General features: G+C 43.7%; 1 protein-coding gene across 1 annotated transcript in view; it reads left to right on the top strand.

Moving 5' to 3' along the window:
* The window catches only part of LOC120397510 (transcriptional repressor NF-X1-like), a 225,903-nt gene that overhangs the window by 39,406 nt on the left and 172,904 nt on the right, over positions 1 to 13,593 (top strand). Inside the window, 1 exon segment of the mRNA XM_039523454.1 lies at positions 1,846 to 2,007. Coding sequence (XP_039379388.1) covers positions 1,846 to 2,007 — 162 coding nt within the window.

Here is a 13,593-nt window from a genome sequence, read left to right as displayed (position 1 = left end):
CACAACATGTTGCAACAATTTATCAAAAGGTATTTTACTGGAGGGTGATGCAGTACACTGAGGTTTGTGTTTGGACAGGCACTGCTGGTGAGGATGTGTAGAACCAACCCAAGCAGCCATACTCTAACTGTAGCAGCTTTATGCTGACATAACTTAAGTTGACCAAAGTTTGTAGTGTAAATGTGGCCTTGCAGCAGCAGGCTGTCCTCCTCTAAAGCAGACCAACTATTAGATGGTACCCCAAAATACACGAGCCAGTGTTCTACACAACCACATAAAATACTTAAGAAGGAAGGAAATCTTAATAAGATTGAAGCCATTGTGGTGTTTGGTGGCCCTTTTGAAAGGGATATCCCTTTCACTGTTCCCAGTGGGACTGAGCATCTTGATTCCACCATCGTCCCCAATGGCAGGAGATGGATAGCTCAGAGGTTTGAGCATTGAACCCAGGGTTATGAGTTCAATCCTTGAAGGGGCCATTTAGGGATCTGGAGCAAAAATCTGTCTGGGGATTGGTCCTGCTTTGAGCAGGGGGTTGGACTAGATGACCTCCTTAGGTCCCTTCCAACCCTATGATTCTGTGTGGCACCAGTCCCATTGAAGACTGTGGGAGATGGTCATTTTGGAAGGGAAAATTTTTTTGTGCCAGGTAACTTGACAAATAAAAGTAAAAAATGACCATTAATCCTAAATGTCTTCAAAAACCACCTTTGCACTGGATCCCGTCATCAGGCCAGAAGGGAACATGAAAGTAGCATGTATGTGCTAGGGAACCCAAATTACACTAACGATTGCCCTGTCACCAACTTTTCAAACTTTCCATATTAAAATTCTGTGCATTGGCAGCATTGTAATATTTCTTTTAGGCTTAATGGTCATTTTTTCATAACTTAAAAATATTAAATTTTCATTCAGGAGAAACCTTAAATGCACCCGGTAGTGACACAGTGCAAAACCAGTCAACCATGATTAAGGTATTTTAGGTTTTGTGGACTCAGATTAGATTAAACTGACTTCTAAAGATGCACTTGATTTTTTTTTTCTTCTCCTCTCCTCCCTGACTCTGATGGTATAGCTATAGGGCAGAGTTAAGGTTGTTTGGCTGCCCTAACTATATTTGCACACCTTAATGTATTTTCAGACTTTTCCCACCATCTGTTTTTAGTTTCTTCCGTCTTGTGTTTAAGGTGCACTTCCCTCTTTGTTTTCAGAGTAGTCTTTGATGCTACTTTCCATACTAAAAGGGTCCCATATTATGGCAACCATCCGTTTGGCCTAGAGTAGTTGAATGTGGCTCTGTCTGGAGCCCACAACTCTGCTCCTAAAACAGCAAGTTAGAAAGTGTTTCCTCTTATGGGTGGAGTGTGAAGTCTTCTGCATATTCCCAGTACTTCATTATTCAGCTGGTCTGTAAATAATGCACAGGTACAGGATTTTAACTTTGTTTAGTTTGAGATTTGTATAGTAACGTACATTTTGCGGTATTCTTTGTAAAAAGTAGAAAAAAGCTAAATTCTCCCACTTAAGGTAGCTGGAACAAAAGACTAGTAAAATTTTCTCTTCTGTCAGATAAGAATCACTAATAGGTTTAAAGGAAACACCTGAACAATTTATTGCTTTTGCCCAAATTTAAGAGACTGACACACAAGAAAGCAGAACATTTGTACCAAATTTTTGGATTGGAATCTTTCAGCTTTTCTAACAGAAGAAAAAGCTTTGCATTACATTTATATGAAGAAATAAATTCTAAAATTGCATTTAAAGTGTAGCATATTTTGGTGCTGTTTTTAGTGTGTATATTGTCTTGATTAATTTAGGTGTGTACATATTGAATTTTCTTTTCAGGTTCTCTGATAGAGCAGCTGACCACAGAGAAATATGAGTGTATGGTGTGCTGTGAGGTGATCCGAACAATAGCCCCGGTATGGAGCTGTCAGAATTGTTATCATGTGTTTCATCTGAACTGCATTAAGAAGTGGGCAAGATCACCAGCATCACAAGCCGAAGGTAGGTATTTTCTTATCAGATGTACAGAGAAGCTCAAATTTTTCATAGTATGTGGAAGAAGAGAAATTCTAGTCCTAAATTACCTATTCATTTAAGTTAAGTACAACTGCCTCCGAGTAAAGCAAGCTGTAAATCAGAAATGGGCAAATTTTATGGTTCTTCACATTACAACTCTAATGTTATTTTCTATACTTTTGGCTGAATGAACTTCCAGGAGAGAGAGGGGGAGAGTGTGTGAGAGAATGATAGTGGCATGCCAGAACTGCTATAGTTACAGTTGCATTAAGACATCTGTTTGACGGTTGCCTTATTCTAAGTTCTCTAGAATTGATGTGCTAAGTTGGATTTATTTGAAATTTGATGTGTGCCAGGGGGGTGCAGGGTAGAGTTAGTCACCCATATTGGAGTCATGTGTATGTACTGGTCTGGCAATATGAGACCTGAAAAAAATAGCCATTTTTAAAGAAACTTATGGATGGGATTTTTTTCTGCTTAGCAGTTGAGATCAAACTGTTGATTGACTCCATTTTCATCCACTAATAATCTGCCAAGATTTACCCAACATAGTGATGGCAGCCTGAGAAAAATTAAAATGTGCATTTTCTGCTGCACACACACCAGTACAGAAAAATAGCTAGACGGTTTCTATTCTTATCATTTTATATGCTTTAAAGCTCCAAGCTTATAAGCTGTCTAAAATCTAAATGTTTAATTGGATTGCTTTAATATTTGGGGTGCCTCATGGGGTACAGGGTAGTGTTTGTTAGTGATCCAAATTTGAGGTCATTTGACTCTGGGATTCCTGAGTTATGGAGCTTCCCTCCAAACCCCACCTTCTTTCTGCTTCCATGTGCTGTTAAATGAAGAAGTACTAATCACTGGTAGAATCACATGCCTTGTTGAATTTGGTGACTGAAATCACCATTGATGGCTTTGACTTCAATTAACTAAACTAAGGTAAAATTAATCACAAGCCCTCACCTAAGACAAAAGGAGTTTTGAACTGAGTGGCTGGACATTACTACGATTTGTGAGTCATGGGTGGCAGTTTTATTTGGGGGAATGTAATCATACTATTTTATTTGCGGGGGGGGGGGGGGGAAATTAGACACCTGACGGCTTCCTGGGAGGGAAGGAGTACTAGGGGGTGGAGGAGTGAGGGAATGGTGGGGGAGTTTAGGGAGGAGGATAAATGTGAATGGATGTTAAGGGGAGGTGAGAGATGTTTGGAACTTAGGTGAGGGAGGCATTGCACCCCCCAACTCTGCCAGTGCACTTCAACCCCCCTGCATCTCCCAGCTATGCCAGTGGACTGCAAACATCCTGCACACACAGCTGTGCCAGCTACCATGTACCCCAACTCCCTGCATCCCCCAACTCTGCCAGTGTACCTCAACAGTTATGCACCCCAACTCTGCCAGAGCACTCTGGCTACCCCAGTTGTGCCAGACATCATGCACTCTAACCCCACCCCCCTGCATCTTCCAGCCCTGCCCGTGGACCGCAGCCACCCTGCATCCACAGAAGTCTTTGGGGGGAAGAAATTAGACATGTGAATTCTTTCTTGAAGAGGGAGGTGTTATGGGGTTTGGGGTGCAATCCACACCAGTGACTGTAACCTGGGGTGCCTCTCAATGCTTTGCTGCTGTATTTCCCAGCCTGGGATGCTCACAACCAACCCGTCAACATCCAGGTAACAGCCTAAGTGTCTGTGGGCTGAACAGCTCTGGTTTAGCAGCTCTGGCACCAGCAGCACACCAAATATGCTCTCCCTGGTCTCCACCAGCCTCGGGTACTACTTGCAGGGTGACCCCAACACACTCCCAATCATGAATTTTTCCAAAAACCTCGTGCTCTGTAATGTCCATCCCTCTCCTGGACAGTTCAGAGAAATAATAGGGTTTGTTTGTTCCTCTAAAGGCACACAACCTGGCAGCTTTCCACATTCACTTTAATTCAAATACAGTACTGGTGGTTTAGATTTAAAAGTAAAACAAATTTATTAACAAAAGATAGGATTTTAAGTGAGTTCAGGTATAAGAGAGAAAGTTAGAAAGGGTAACAAGCAAATAAAAGTGAAAATACACATCTGAGTCTAAAACTTAATTTAGCAGGGTTCAGGGTTTGTTCAAGATGATTTCTCTCACCAATCATCATTCTTCTACCATGACAGACTTTCCCTCAGTTAGAACTGTAATTTGTGTGTGTGTGTGTGTGCTGTCTCAACTCTGCGCAGATAGCTGACACAGCAGACCTTGATAAAATTGCCCAAAAGGCTATAGACCCATTTCAGGAGAGAAAGCACTTGGCCAGGTTTGTCAACGAAGCACAATCCTAATGCCCTGGCTCAGTGGTTACCGGAACACTAACATATGTATGCCCATTGCAACGGGCTCAGCTGAAGTGAATGGCGGAACTTTCCATTCCCCTTGGTTAGCCAAAGACACTCCCTCTGAAACCCCTCTTTATACACTGATACAAACAAGTTATATATCATAGAATATTAGGGTTGGAAGAGACCTCAGGAGGTCATCTAGTCCAACCTCCTGCTCAAAGCAGGACCAACCCCAACTAAATCATCCCAGCCAGGGCTTTGTCAAGCCAGGCCTTAAAAATCTCTAAGGATGGAGATTCAGGTAACCCATTCCAGTGCTTCACCACCCTCCTAGTGAAATAGCTTTTCCTAATATCCAACCTAAACCTCCCCCACTGCAACTTGAGACCATTGCTCCCAGTTCTGTCATCTGCCACCACTGAGAACAGCCTAGCTTCATTCTCTTTGGAACCCCCCATTCAGGTACTTGAAGGCTGCTATCAAATCCCTCCTCACTCTTCTCTTCTGCAACCTAATTAAGCCCAGTTCTCTCATCCTCTCATAAGTCATGTGCCCCAGCCCCCTGATCATTATTGTTGCCCTCTGCTGGACTCTCTCCAATTTGTCCACATCCTTTCTGTAGTGTGAGGCCCAAAAATGGATGTAATAATCCAGATGTGGCCTCACCAGTACCGAATAATCACTTCCCTCAATCTGCTGGCAAGGCTTCTGCTAATTAAGCCCAATATGCCATTTGCCTTCCTGGCAACAAGGACACACTGTTGACTTCTATCCAGCTTCTAGTCCACTGTAGTCCCCAGGTCCTGCACAATTGCTGCTTAGCCAGTTGATCTCCAGCATGTAGCGGTGTATGGGATTCTTCCGTCCTATGTGTCCTTGTTGAACCTCATCAGATTTCTTTTGGCCCAGTCCTCCAATTTGTCTCGGTTACTCTGGACCCTGTCTCTACTCTCCAGTGTATCTACCTCTCCCCCTAGCTTAGTGTCATCTGCGAACTTGCTGAGGGTACAATCCATCCTATCATCCAGATGATACCTCTTGATACTGGTTGCCAACTAGACATCGAGCTGTTGATCACTACCCATTGAGCCTGAAGATGTAGCCAGCTTTCTATCCACCTTATAGTTCATTCATCCAAGCCATACTTCTTTAACTTGCTGGCAAGAATACTGTGGGAAACTGTATCAAAAGCTTTGCTAAAGTCAAGGTATATCACGTGCGCCGCTTTCCCCATATCCACAGAGCCAGTTATCTCATCATAGAAGGCAGTCATGTTGGTCAGGCATGACGTGCCCTTCGGGAATCCATGTCGACTGTTCCTGATCACGTTCCTTTCCTCCAAGTGCTTCAAAGTGGATTCCTTGAAGATCTGCTGTATGATTTTTCCAGGAACCGAGGTGAGGCTGTAGTTCCCTGGATTCTCCTTCTTCCCTTTTTTAAAAAAGGGCACTATATTTGCCTTTTTCCAATCGTCTGGGACCCCCCCCCAATCGCCACAAGTTTTCAAAGATAATGGCCAATGGCTCTGCAATCACTCAGCACCCTCGGATGCATTGCATCCGGCCCCATGGACTTGTGCATGTCCAGCTTTTCTTAATAGTCCTTAACCTGTTCTTTCACCACTGAGGGCTGCTCACCTCCTCGCCATACTGTATGTCCCAGTGCAGCAGTCTGGGAGCTGACCTCGTCTGTGAAGACCGAGGCAAAAAAAGCATTGAGTATTTTCAGCTTTTTCCACATCATCTGTCACTGGGTTGCCTCCCCAATTCAGTAAGGGTCCCACACTTTCCCTGACCACCTTCTTGTTGCTAACATACCTGTAGAAACCCTTCTTGTTACCCTTCATATGCCTTGCTAGCTGGAACTCCAGTTGTGCTTTGGCCTTCCTAATTACACCCCGGCATGCTTGAGCAATATTTTTATACTCCTCCCTAGTCATCTGTCCAATTTCTCACTTATGATAAGCTTCCTTTTTGTGTTTAAGCTCACCGAAGATTTATCTGTTAAGCCAAGCTGGTCTCCTGCAATATTTGCTATTCTTTCTGCATATCGGGTTGGTTTCTTTCTGTGCCCTCAATAAGGCTTCTTTAAAACACAGCCAGCTCTCCTGGACTCCTTTCCCCCTCATATTAGCCTCCCAGGGGATCCTGCCCATCAGTTCCCTGAGGGAGTCAGAGTCTGTTTTTCAGAAGTCCAGGGTCTGTATTGTGCTGCTCTCCTTTCTTCGTTTTGTCAGGATCCTGAACTCGACCATCTCATGGTCACTGCTACCCAGGTTGCCAGCCACTTGTATTTCCCCTACGAATTCTGCCCTGTTTGTGAGCAGCAGGTCAAGAGGAGCACGGCCTCTAACATAGCAGCCTTTGGCAGGACATTACTGAATGTATCAATTCAGAACAAATTGCTTAGAGCAGGGCAGTCACAGCCCAAAGCTGGGGATTCTTCACTACTAAGGCACACCAAACCAGCCAAACAGAGAGGACTTCGGTTTTACCCCACTGGCTAACTAGAAGTCATACAAGCCATTCCCTCAGACACTCCAGTTTCCCAGTATCACCACCAGCGCCACTCCTTATTGGGATGAACGGTTATGAAAACCAATACCCCGGCAAAAGAGAAAAGGTTCTCCCAATCCCAAAGGACCAAGTCCCAAACCCACGTCAATAAACCAGTCAGATCTTACCCACAAATCACGCTGTTGCCAGTTCTTTAGAATCTAAAATCTAAAGGTTTATTCATAAAAAGAAAGAAATATAGATGAGTTAAAACTGTTAAATGGAATCAAATACATACAACAATTGCAAAGTTCTTAGTTCAAGCTTCATGCAGGCTTGATGGGATTACTGCTAATTTAAACCAATCAAGTCTCTAGAGTACAAACATCCCAGTGTATGGGTCATTCAGTCCTTTGTTCAGAGCTTCAGTTTCAAGCACAGTTCCTCCAGAGGTGTGAAGCAGGACTGAAGAGAAAATGGAGGGGTTTCCACGGCCTTTTATATCCTCTGCCCTGTGGAAGAACACACCTTTGTTCTTACTGTGGAAAATTACGTCAGCAAGATGGAGTGTGGAATCACATCGGCAAGTCACATGTCCATGCATGACTCAGTTTGCAAGTGGCAGCCATTGCTCACATGCTACTGTGAATGTCTCCAGGAAGGCTCCTCAGATGTGGATTGGGGTCTCCCAAGGTCCATTGTCAGTTAAGTGTTTCTTGATTGGGCACTTAATCTGAAGAATTATTTCTCAAGAAGCTGACCAAATGCTTCATTAATGCTACTTAGAATCAAACACATTGAGATAAATGTACATAGGCCATATTCATAAGTTCACATACAAAAATGATACACATTTACAGACAGCATAATCCTAACCAGCAAATTACAACCTTTTCATAGACACCTTACTTGACCTCCTTCGTACAAGATTTGGTGCAACTATAGGACCTTGGTTGCAACAATGATTTATATGGTCACAGTTCATGTCAATAACGTCACATGGTCCCTAATTGGTTCCTCCAGCATTTGCACCAGGAAGTTGTCGCCAACACTTTCCAAAAACTTCCTGGATTGTCTGTGCACTGTTGTATTGCTCTCCCAGCAGATATCAGGGTGATTTGAAGTCCCCCATGAGAACCAGGGGCTGTGATCTGGAAACTTCTGTTAGTTATCCAAAGAAAGCCTCGTCTACCTCATCCTCCTGGTCTGGTGGTCTATAGCAGACACCCACCACGACGTCACCCTTGTTGCTCTCACCTCTAAGATTAATGCAAAGACTGTCAACAGGCTTTTCTCTGGAGCTCTGCAGTCATACTGTTCTCTTATATACAGTGCAACTCCTCCACCTTTCTCCCCCACCTGTCTTTCCTGAACAGTTTATGCCCAACCATGACAGTGCTCCAGTCTGCCCATCTGACATAATTAATTACCATCCGTTACCTTATACATGTTGAGTCGATCAAAACATCTCTATCCATCACACTGTCATCACAACATTATCTTTAGGAGGGGCCAGTGTGTTCCTGTTATCTTTGGGGAGTGAGTTTGTACCACACCTGGTATTGGGATGATCTGTTGCCACCCTTATGGAATGTGTTTGCATGAGTGTCCTGCGCATATCACTTCTTAGGACTGTGTGTGTTTTTGCAATAGCAGCCCTGTTTTTGCCAAGTTCTGTGAACTTGAAAGCAGGCATGTTTTATAACAGGGTCTGACTTCTGCTTACAACCTGACTTTTGATAACTTTGCTTCATAAGAGCAGGGCCAAACTACTACTTTAATTCAGGCCTCATGTTTCACGCTCTCTCTTTCTAGTACAAGGACTTTGCCCAGAAGCACAAGGGTTGGCTTCCCTTGTCTTCAGTGAAAGATCTTAGTCTAAGATGGTTTCTCATCCTTATTCAATTTCTAGATACTTCAATCCCCCCTTTAATTGAAGGACCCATCTTTTGCAGTTGTTCCTTTCTATCTAAGCAGTAAAGAGTCCTGTGGCATCTTATAGACTAACAGAAGTATTGGAGCATGAGCTTTCGTGGGTGAATTCACCCACAAAAGCTCATGCTCCAATACTTCTGTTAGTCTATAAGATGCTGCAGGACTCTTTACTGCTTTTACGGATCCAGACTAACACAGCTACCCCTCTGATACCTTTCTATCTAGTTAGGGATGCGAAAAATGGCTTCTCTCCTTGCTTCAGTCTTCCAAAGTTTAATGAGTTTGTTTCAAGAGGCAGGAGGCCTCATCTTGTTTTTCCCTTCCTGTGGACTCCCAATCTCCTTGCTGATATCTGTGTAAATGGGGCTTCTATTGTTTTTGTTCACGCTTTGCTTAATAGCACTGGAGCCAAGTAAATAGGTGCCTTCTCTCCTGTTTCGGAGGCAGCCTGTTTCTCCCTGTTTGGCCACAGACTTTAAAGCCTAATATCATTCAGACTATGGCTACAGTTGCACTTCAAAGCGCTGCCGCGGCAGCGCTTTGAAGCACTAAGTGTAGTCAAAGCGCCAGCGCTGGGAGAGAGCTCTCCCAGCGCTGGGAGAGAGCTCTCCCAGCGCTGGGAGAGAGCTCTCCCAGCGCTGTCCGTACTCCACCTCCCTGTGGGGAATAACGTACAGCGCTGGGAGCGCGGCTCCCAGCGCTGGGGCTTTGACCACACTGGCGCTTTGCAGCGCCGCAATTTGCAGCGCTGGAGAGGGTGTGTTTTCACACCCTGCTGCAGCGCTGCAAATTTGCAAGTGTAGCCATGGCCTAAGTTTCTGTATCTCCTCAGATAGTGCTAATATATGTTTCAGGACATAAATCACCAGTGTGTCATTAGCTTTCAGAAAAGATCTCACTCTGTACACTTTTATAATATATTGTATACAATCAGCTGATTCAATTGCTGATCACTTATGGTTCAGCCCCCCATATTTATAGACCAGTATGATTTTTTTAACTGAATTGGGCCCACTGTGGATGCCAGCCTACTCAAGGAGCAAGTTGGTTTTTGACCACCAAGAAGTTGCTGTGATCAAGTCCTGGCTCTTGCTACAAACATTGAGGCTGGATTCCGATGAAAACTCAAGACCAGTACTGCTTTGCCCCTTATGCTGCTGACAGATTGATAAGTTTGGAAGGATGGTCTGCTACTTGAAACTGACCAAAATGATCCCCTATGTGTGGATTCTCAGGCTGCAGAATGCCATGCTTAGCAGCCAAAGTTTGTGCATGTACTTTGGAAGTCCAAACCAGCAGGCCATGCACTTTTTGAATAATGGGCTACCACAAGGCTCTGTATTTGCTCTGACACTCTTCAATTAATACACCATTGATACGCTTGAAGTGATAGCACAGAAGTTTGTGTATGCTGATGATTTGGCACTTGCAACTCAGGCCCATAGCTTTAAAGAACTTGAAGTGAACCTTACATCTGACTGTAAGATCATGGAGAAATGCTTCCAGAAGTGGAAGCAGAGACCAAATCTGAGCGAATCAGTAGTCGCTACTTTCCACCTTGAGAATAGAATTGCACAAATGTTCTAACTGTGGAGTTGTGTGGCAAAACTGTGCGTTATGACCCAAAGCTAACACATCTTGGTGTCATCTTTGACCGTAAACTAACCTTTCATGATCACCTCAAGAAAGTAGCCTCTAACACGAAGACTCACTTCAACGTTATTCAAAAGTTAGTGGGACCAAGCTGTGGATCAACTGCCTTGGTGTTACAAACATCAGTCTTGGCGTTAGTGTACTATTTGCAGAGTACCCAACTTGTGGCTGGGCAGCTGAATCAGGACATGCGAATCATCACGGGAACTTTTAAAATCAACGTCTCTACCATGACTTTCTGTATTAGCTTGAGGTTTGATGTTTGCTATCTGCTGAGATATAGCAACAGGACAAGAACTTAAATGTGCCAAAGAGTAGCCAGAACTTTCCATCCAGTAGGTTATGAATAACATACCCCAATGATGCCTGAAATTGCAAAATTTAATGTCCATATGTGACCACCTCATGTCTTTGGATCCGGCCAGGGAATGGCAAAGTTCTGGACCTCATCTACCTTCCAAACAAGCACATCCTTACTGACCCAACAAGCTGCCCTCTTGGTTTTAACATGCCACACAGACTTTGTGCCACATTGACCTACATCTGAACAAACCATGGAAGATGTAGCTACTTGATGCACAAGTGGAAAATCAGACTCTCCTTTGTATGACTGAGGTGAGAACATTCAAATCATCAAACATCACACATCTTTACTTTGCCAACCTCACAGTTCACATCCTTTTACAGCCCTTTCACACTCACCCACAGGATTTCATCTGTTAAATGAGAAAAAGAGGGAAGGGATAGCTCAGTGGTTTGAGCATTGGCCTGCTAAACCCAGGGTTGTGAGTTCAATCCTTGAGGGGGCCATTTAGGGATCTGGGGCAAAAATCTGTCTGGGGATTGGTCCTGCTTTGAGCAGCCGGTTGGACTTGGTGACCTCCTTAGGTCCCTTCCAACCCTGATATTCTGTGATTCTATGAAAAGGTTGGTTTTGCCATTTTCTGTTCCCCTGGAGGTGGCAACAGCCAGTGGTAATTCATTTATGTACGTTCCAGGTGTAGTCAGTGTGTCAGGTTTACCTATCTGAAATGGGGGAGGCAGTAGTAGTAGGCTCTGCTTGGTAAAGTTGTGTTGGTGATATGAGGACCTGTGGTTAACTTTGAGTTGTGTGACGGATTTGTGGTTATATGTGTTGCACCTTCTGTGTGTGAGCAAAGGGAAGAGCTGCATGTGAGTCTTCAGGATCTACTCTGCATTAATTTAATGTATAGTTGTGTAAATTTTATGTAATTAGCAGGGCACAGCTGTTCTAATAGAAAGAGTGCTTTCACCCAAGTTGGGTGAAAAGGGTGAGAGGAGCCAAACAGCAAAAATTAGGATGTTTGTTCACCAATGCGAGAAGCTTAGGTAACAAAATGGAGGAACTGGAGCTCCTGGTCCGGGAATTGAAACCGGATATCGTAGGAATAACCGAAACATGGTGGAACAGTAGCCATGACTGGAGTACAGGTATGGAAGGGTATGTGCTGTTTAGGAAAGACCGATGCAAAGGTAAAGGTGGGGGAGTAGCATTGTATGTCAATAATGAGGTGAAATGTAACGAAATAACTAGCAATGGATAATACGGAGTCTGTTTGGGCAATGGTCACATTGGGGAAGAAAACTACTAGAGCCTCCCCTGAGATAGTGATTGGGGTGTGCTATAGACCGCCGGGATCTAGCCTGGATATGGATAGAGAGCTCTTTAATGTTTTTAAGGAGGTAAATACTAATAGGAACTGTTTGATCATGGGGGATTTTAACTTCCCGGATATAGATTGGGAAACAAATGCTAGTAATAATAATAGGGCTCAGCTTTTCCTAGACGTGATAGCTGATGAATTCCTTCATCAAGTAGTTGCTGAACCGACGAGGGGGGATGCCATTTTAGATCTGATTTTGGTGAGTAACGAGGACCTTGTTGAGGAAATAGTTGTAGGGGACAACCTTGGCTCGAGTGATCATGAGCTAATTCGTTTCAAAATAAATGGGAGGATAATCAAAATTGCATCTGAGACTAAGGTATACAATTTCAAAAGGGCTAACTTTACTAAATTAAGGCGACTAGTTAGGGAAGTGGATTGGACTAACATATTTAGGGATCTAAAGGCAGATGATGCCTGGGGTTACTTCAGGTTGAAGTTGCAGGAGTTGTCAGAGGCATGTATCCCGAGAAAGGGAAAACGGCTCGTAGGTAGCAGTTTTAGACCGAGCTGGATGAGCAAGCGTCTTAGAGGGGTGATTAAGAAAAAACAGAAAGCGTACAAGGAGTGGAAAATGGGAGGGATCAGCAAAGAAACCTACCTTATTGAGGTCAGAGGGTGTAGGGAAGCAGTGAGAAAGGCAAAGAGCCGGGTGGAGATGGACCTAGCGAAGGGGATTAAAAGCAATAGCAAAAGGTTTTTTAGCCATATAAATAGGAAGAAAACCAAGAAGGAAAAAGTGGGACCACTTAAAACTTTAAAGGGAGTGGAGATTAGGGATAATCTTGGAATGGCACAATATCTGAACGAATATTTTGCCTCGGTCTTTAATGAGGCTAATGAAGGGCTAAGGAATAGTGATAGAGAGACTGATGGGAATGAAGATATGGGGGTAGACATTACGGTATCTGAGGTAGAAGCCAAACTTGAACAGCTAAACGGAAGTAAATCGGGGGGCCCGGACAATCTTCATCCTAGAATATTAAGGGAATTGGCGAGTGAAATTGCAAGCCCGTTAGCGATGATTTTTAATAAATCTCTAAACTTGGGGGTTGTACCGTTTGACTGGAGATTAGCTAATATAGTTCCTATATTCAAGAAGGGGAAAAAAAGTGACCCGGGTAACTACAGGCCTGTTAGTTTAACATCTGTAGTATGCAAAGTCATGGAAAAAATTTTAAAGGAGAGAGTGGTTACAGAGCATGAGGCCGATGGCAACTGGGACAAATTACAGCATGGATTTACGAAAGGTAGATCGTGCCAAACCAACCTGATCTCCTTCTTTGAGAAAGTAACAGATTTTTTTAGACAAGGGAAATGCGGTGGATCTAATATATCTTGATTTCAGTAAGGCGTTTGATACGGTACCGCATGAGGAATTACTGGTTAAATTGGAAAAGATGGGGATCGAAATGAAAATCCAGAGGTGGATAAGGAGCTGGTTAAAGGGGAGACTGCAGAGGGTCGTATTGAAGGGTGATCT

This window comes from Mauremys reevesii, linkage group 2, assembly GCF_016161935.1.
Source record: "Mauremys reevesii isolate NIE-2019 linkage group 2, ASM1616193v1, whole genome shotgun sequence".
In the NCBI taxonomy this organism is placed as follows: Eukaryota; Metazoa; Chordata; order Testudines; family Geoemydidae; genus Mauremys; species Mauremys reevesii.
This window is presented reverse-complemented; position numbering and strand designations above follow the sequence as displayed.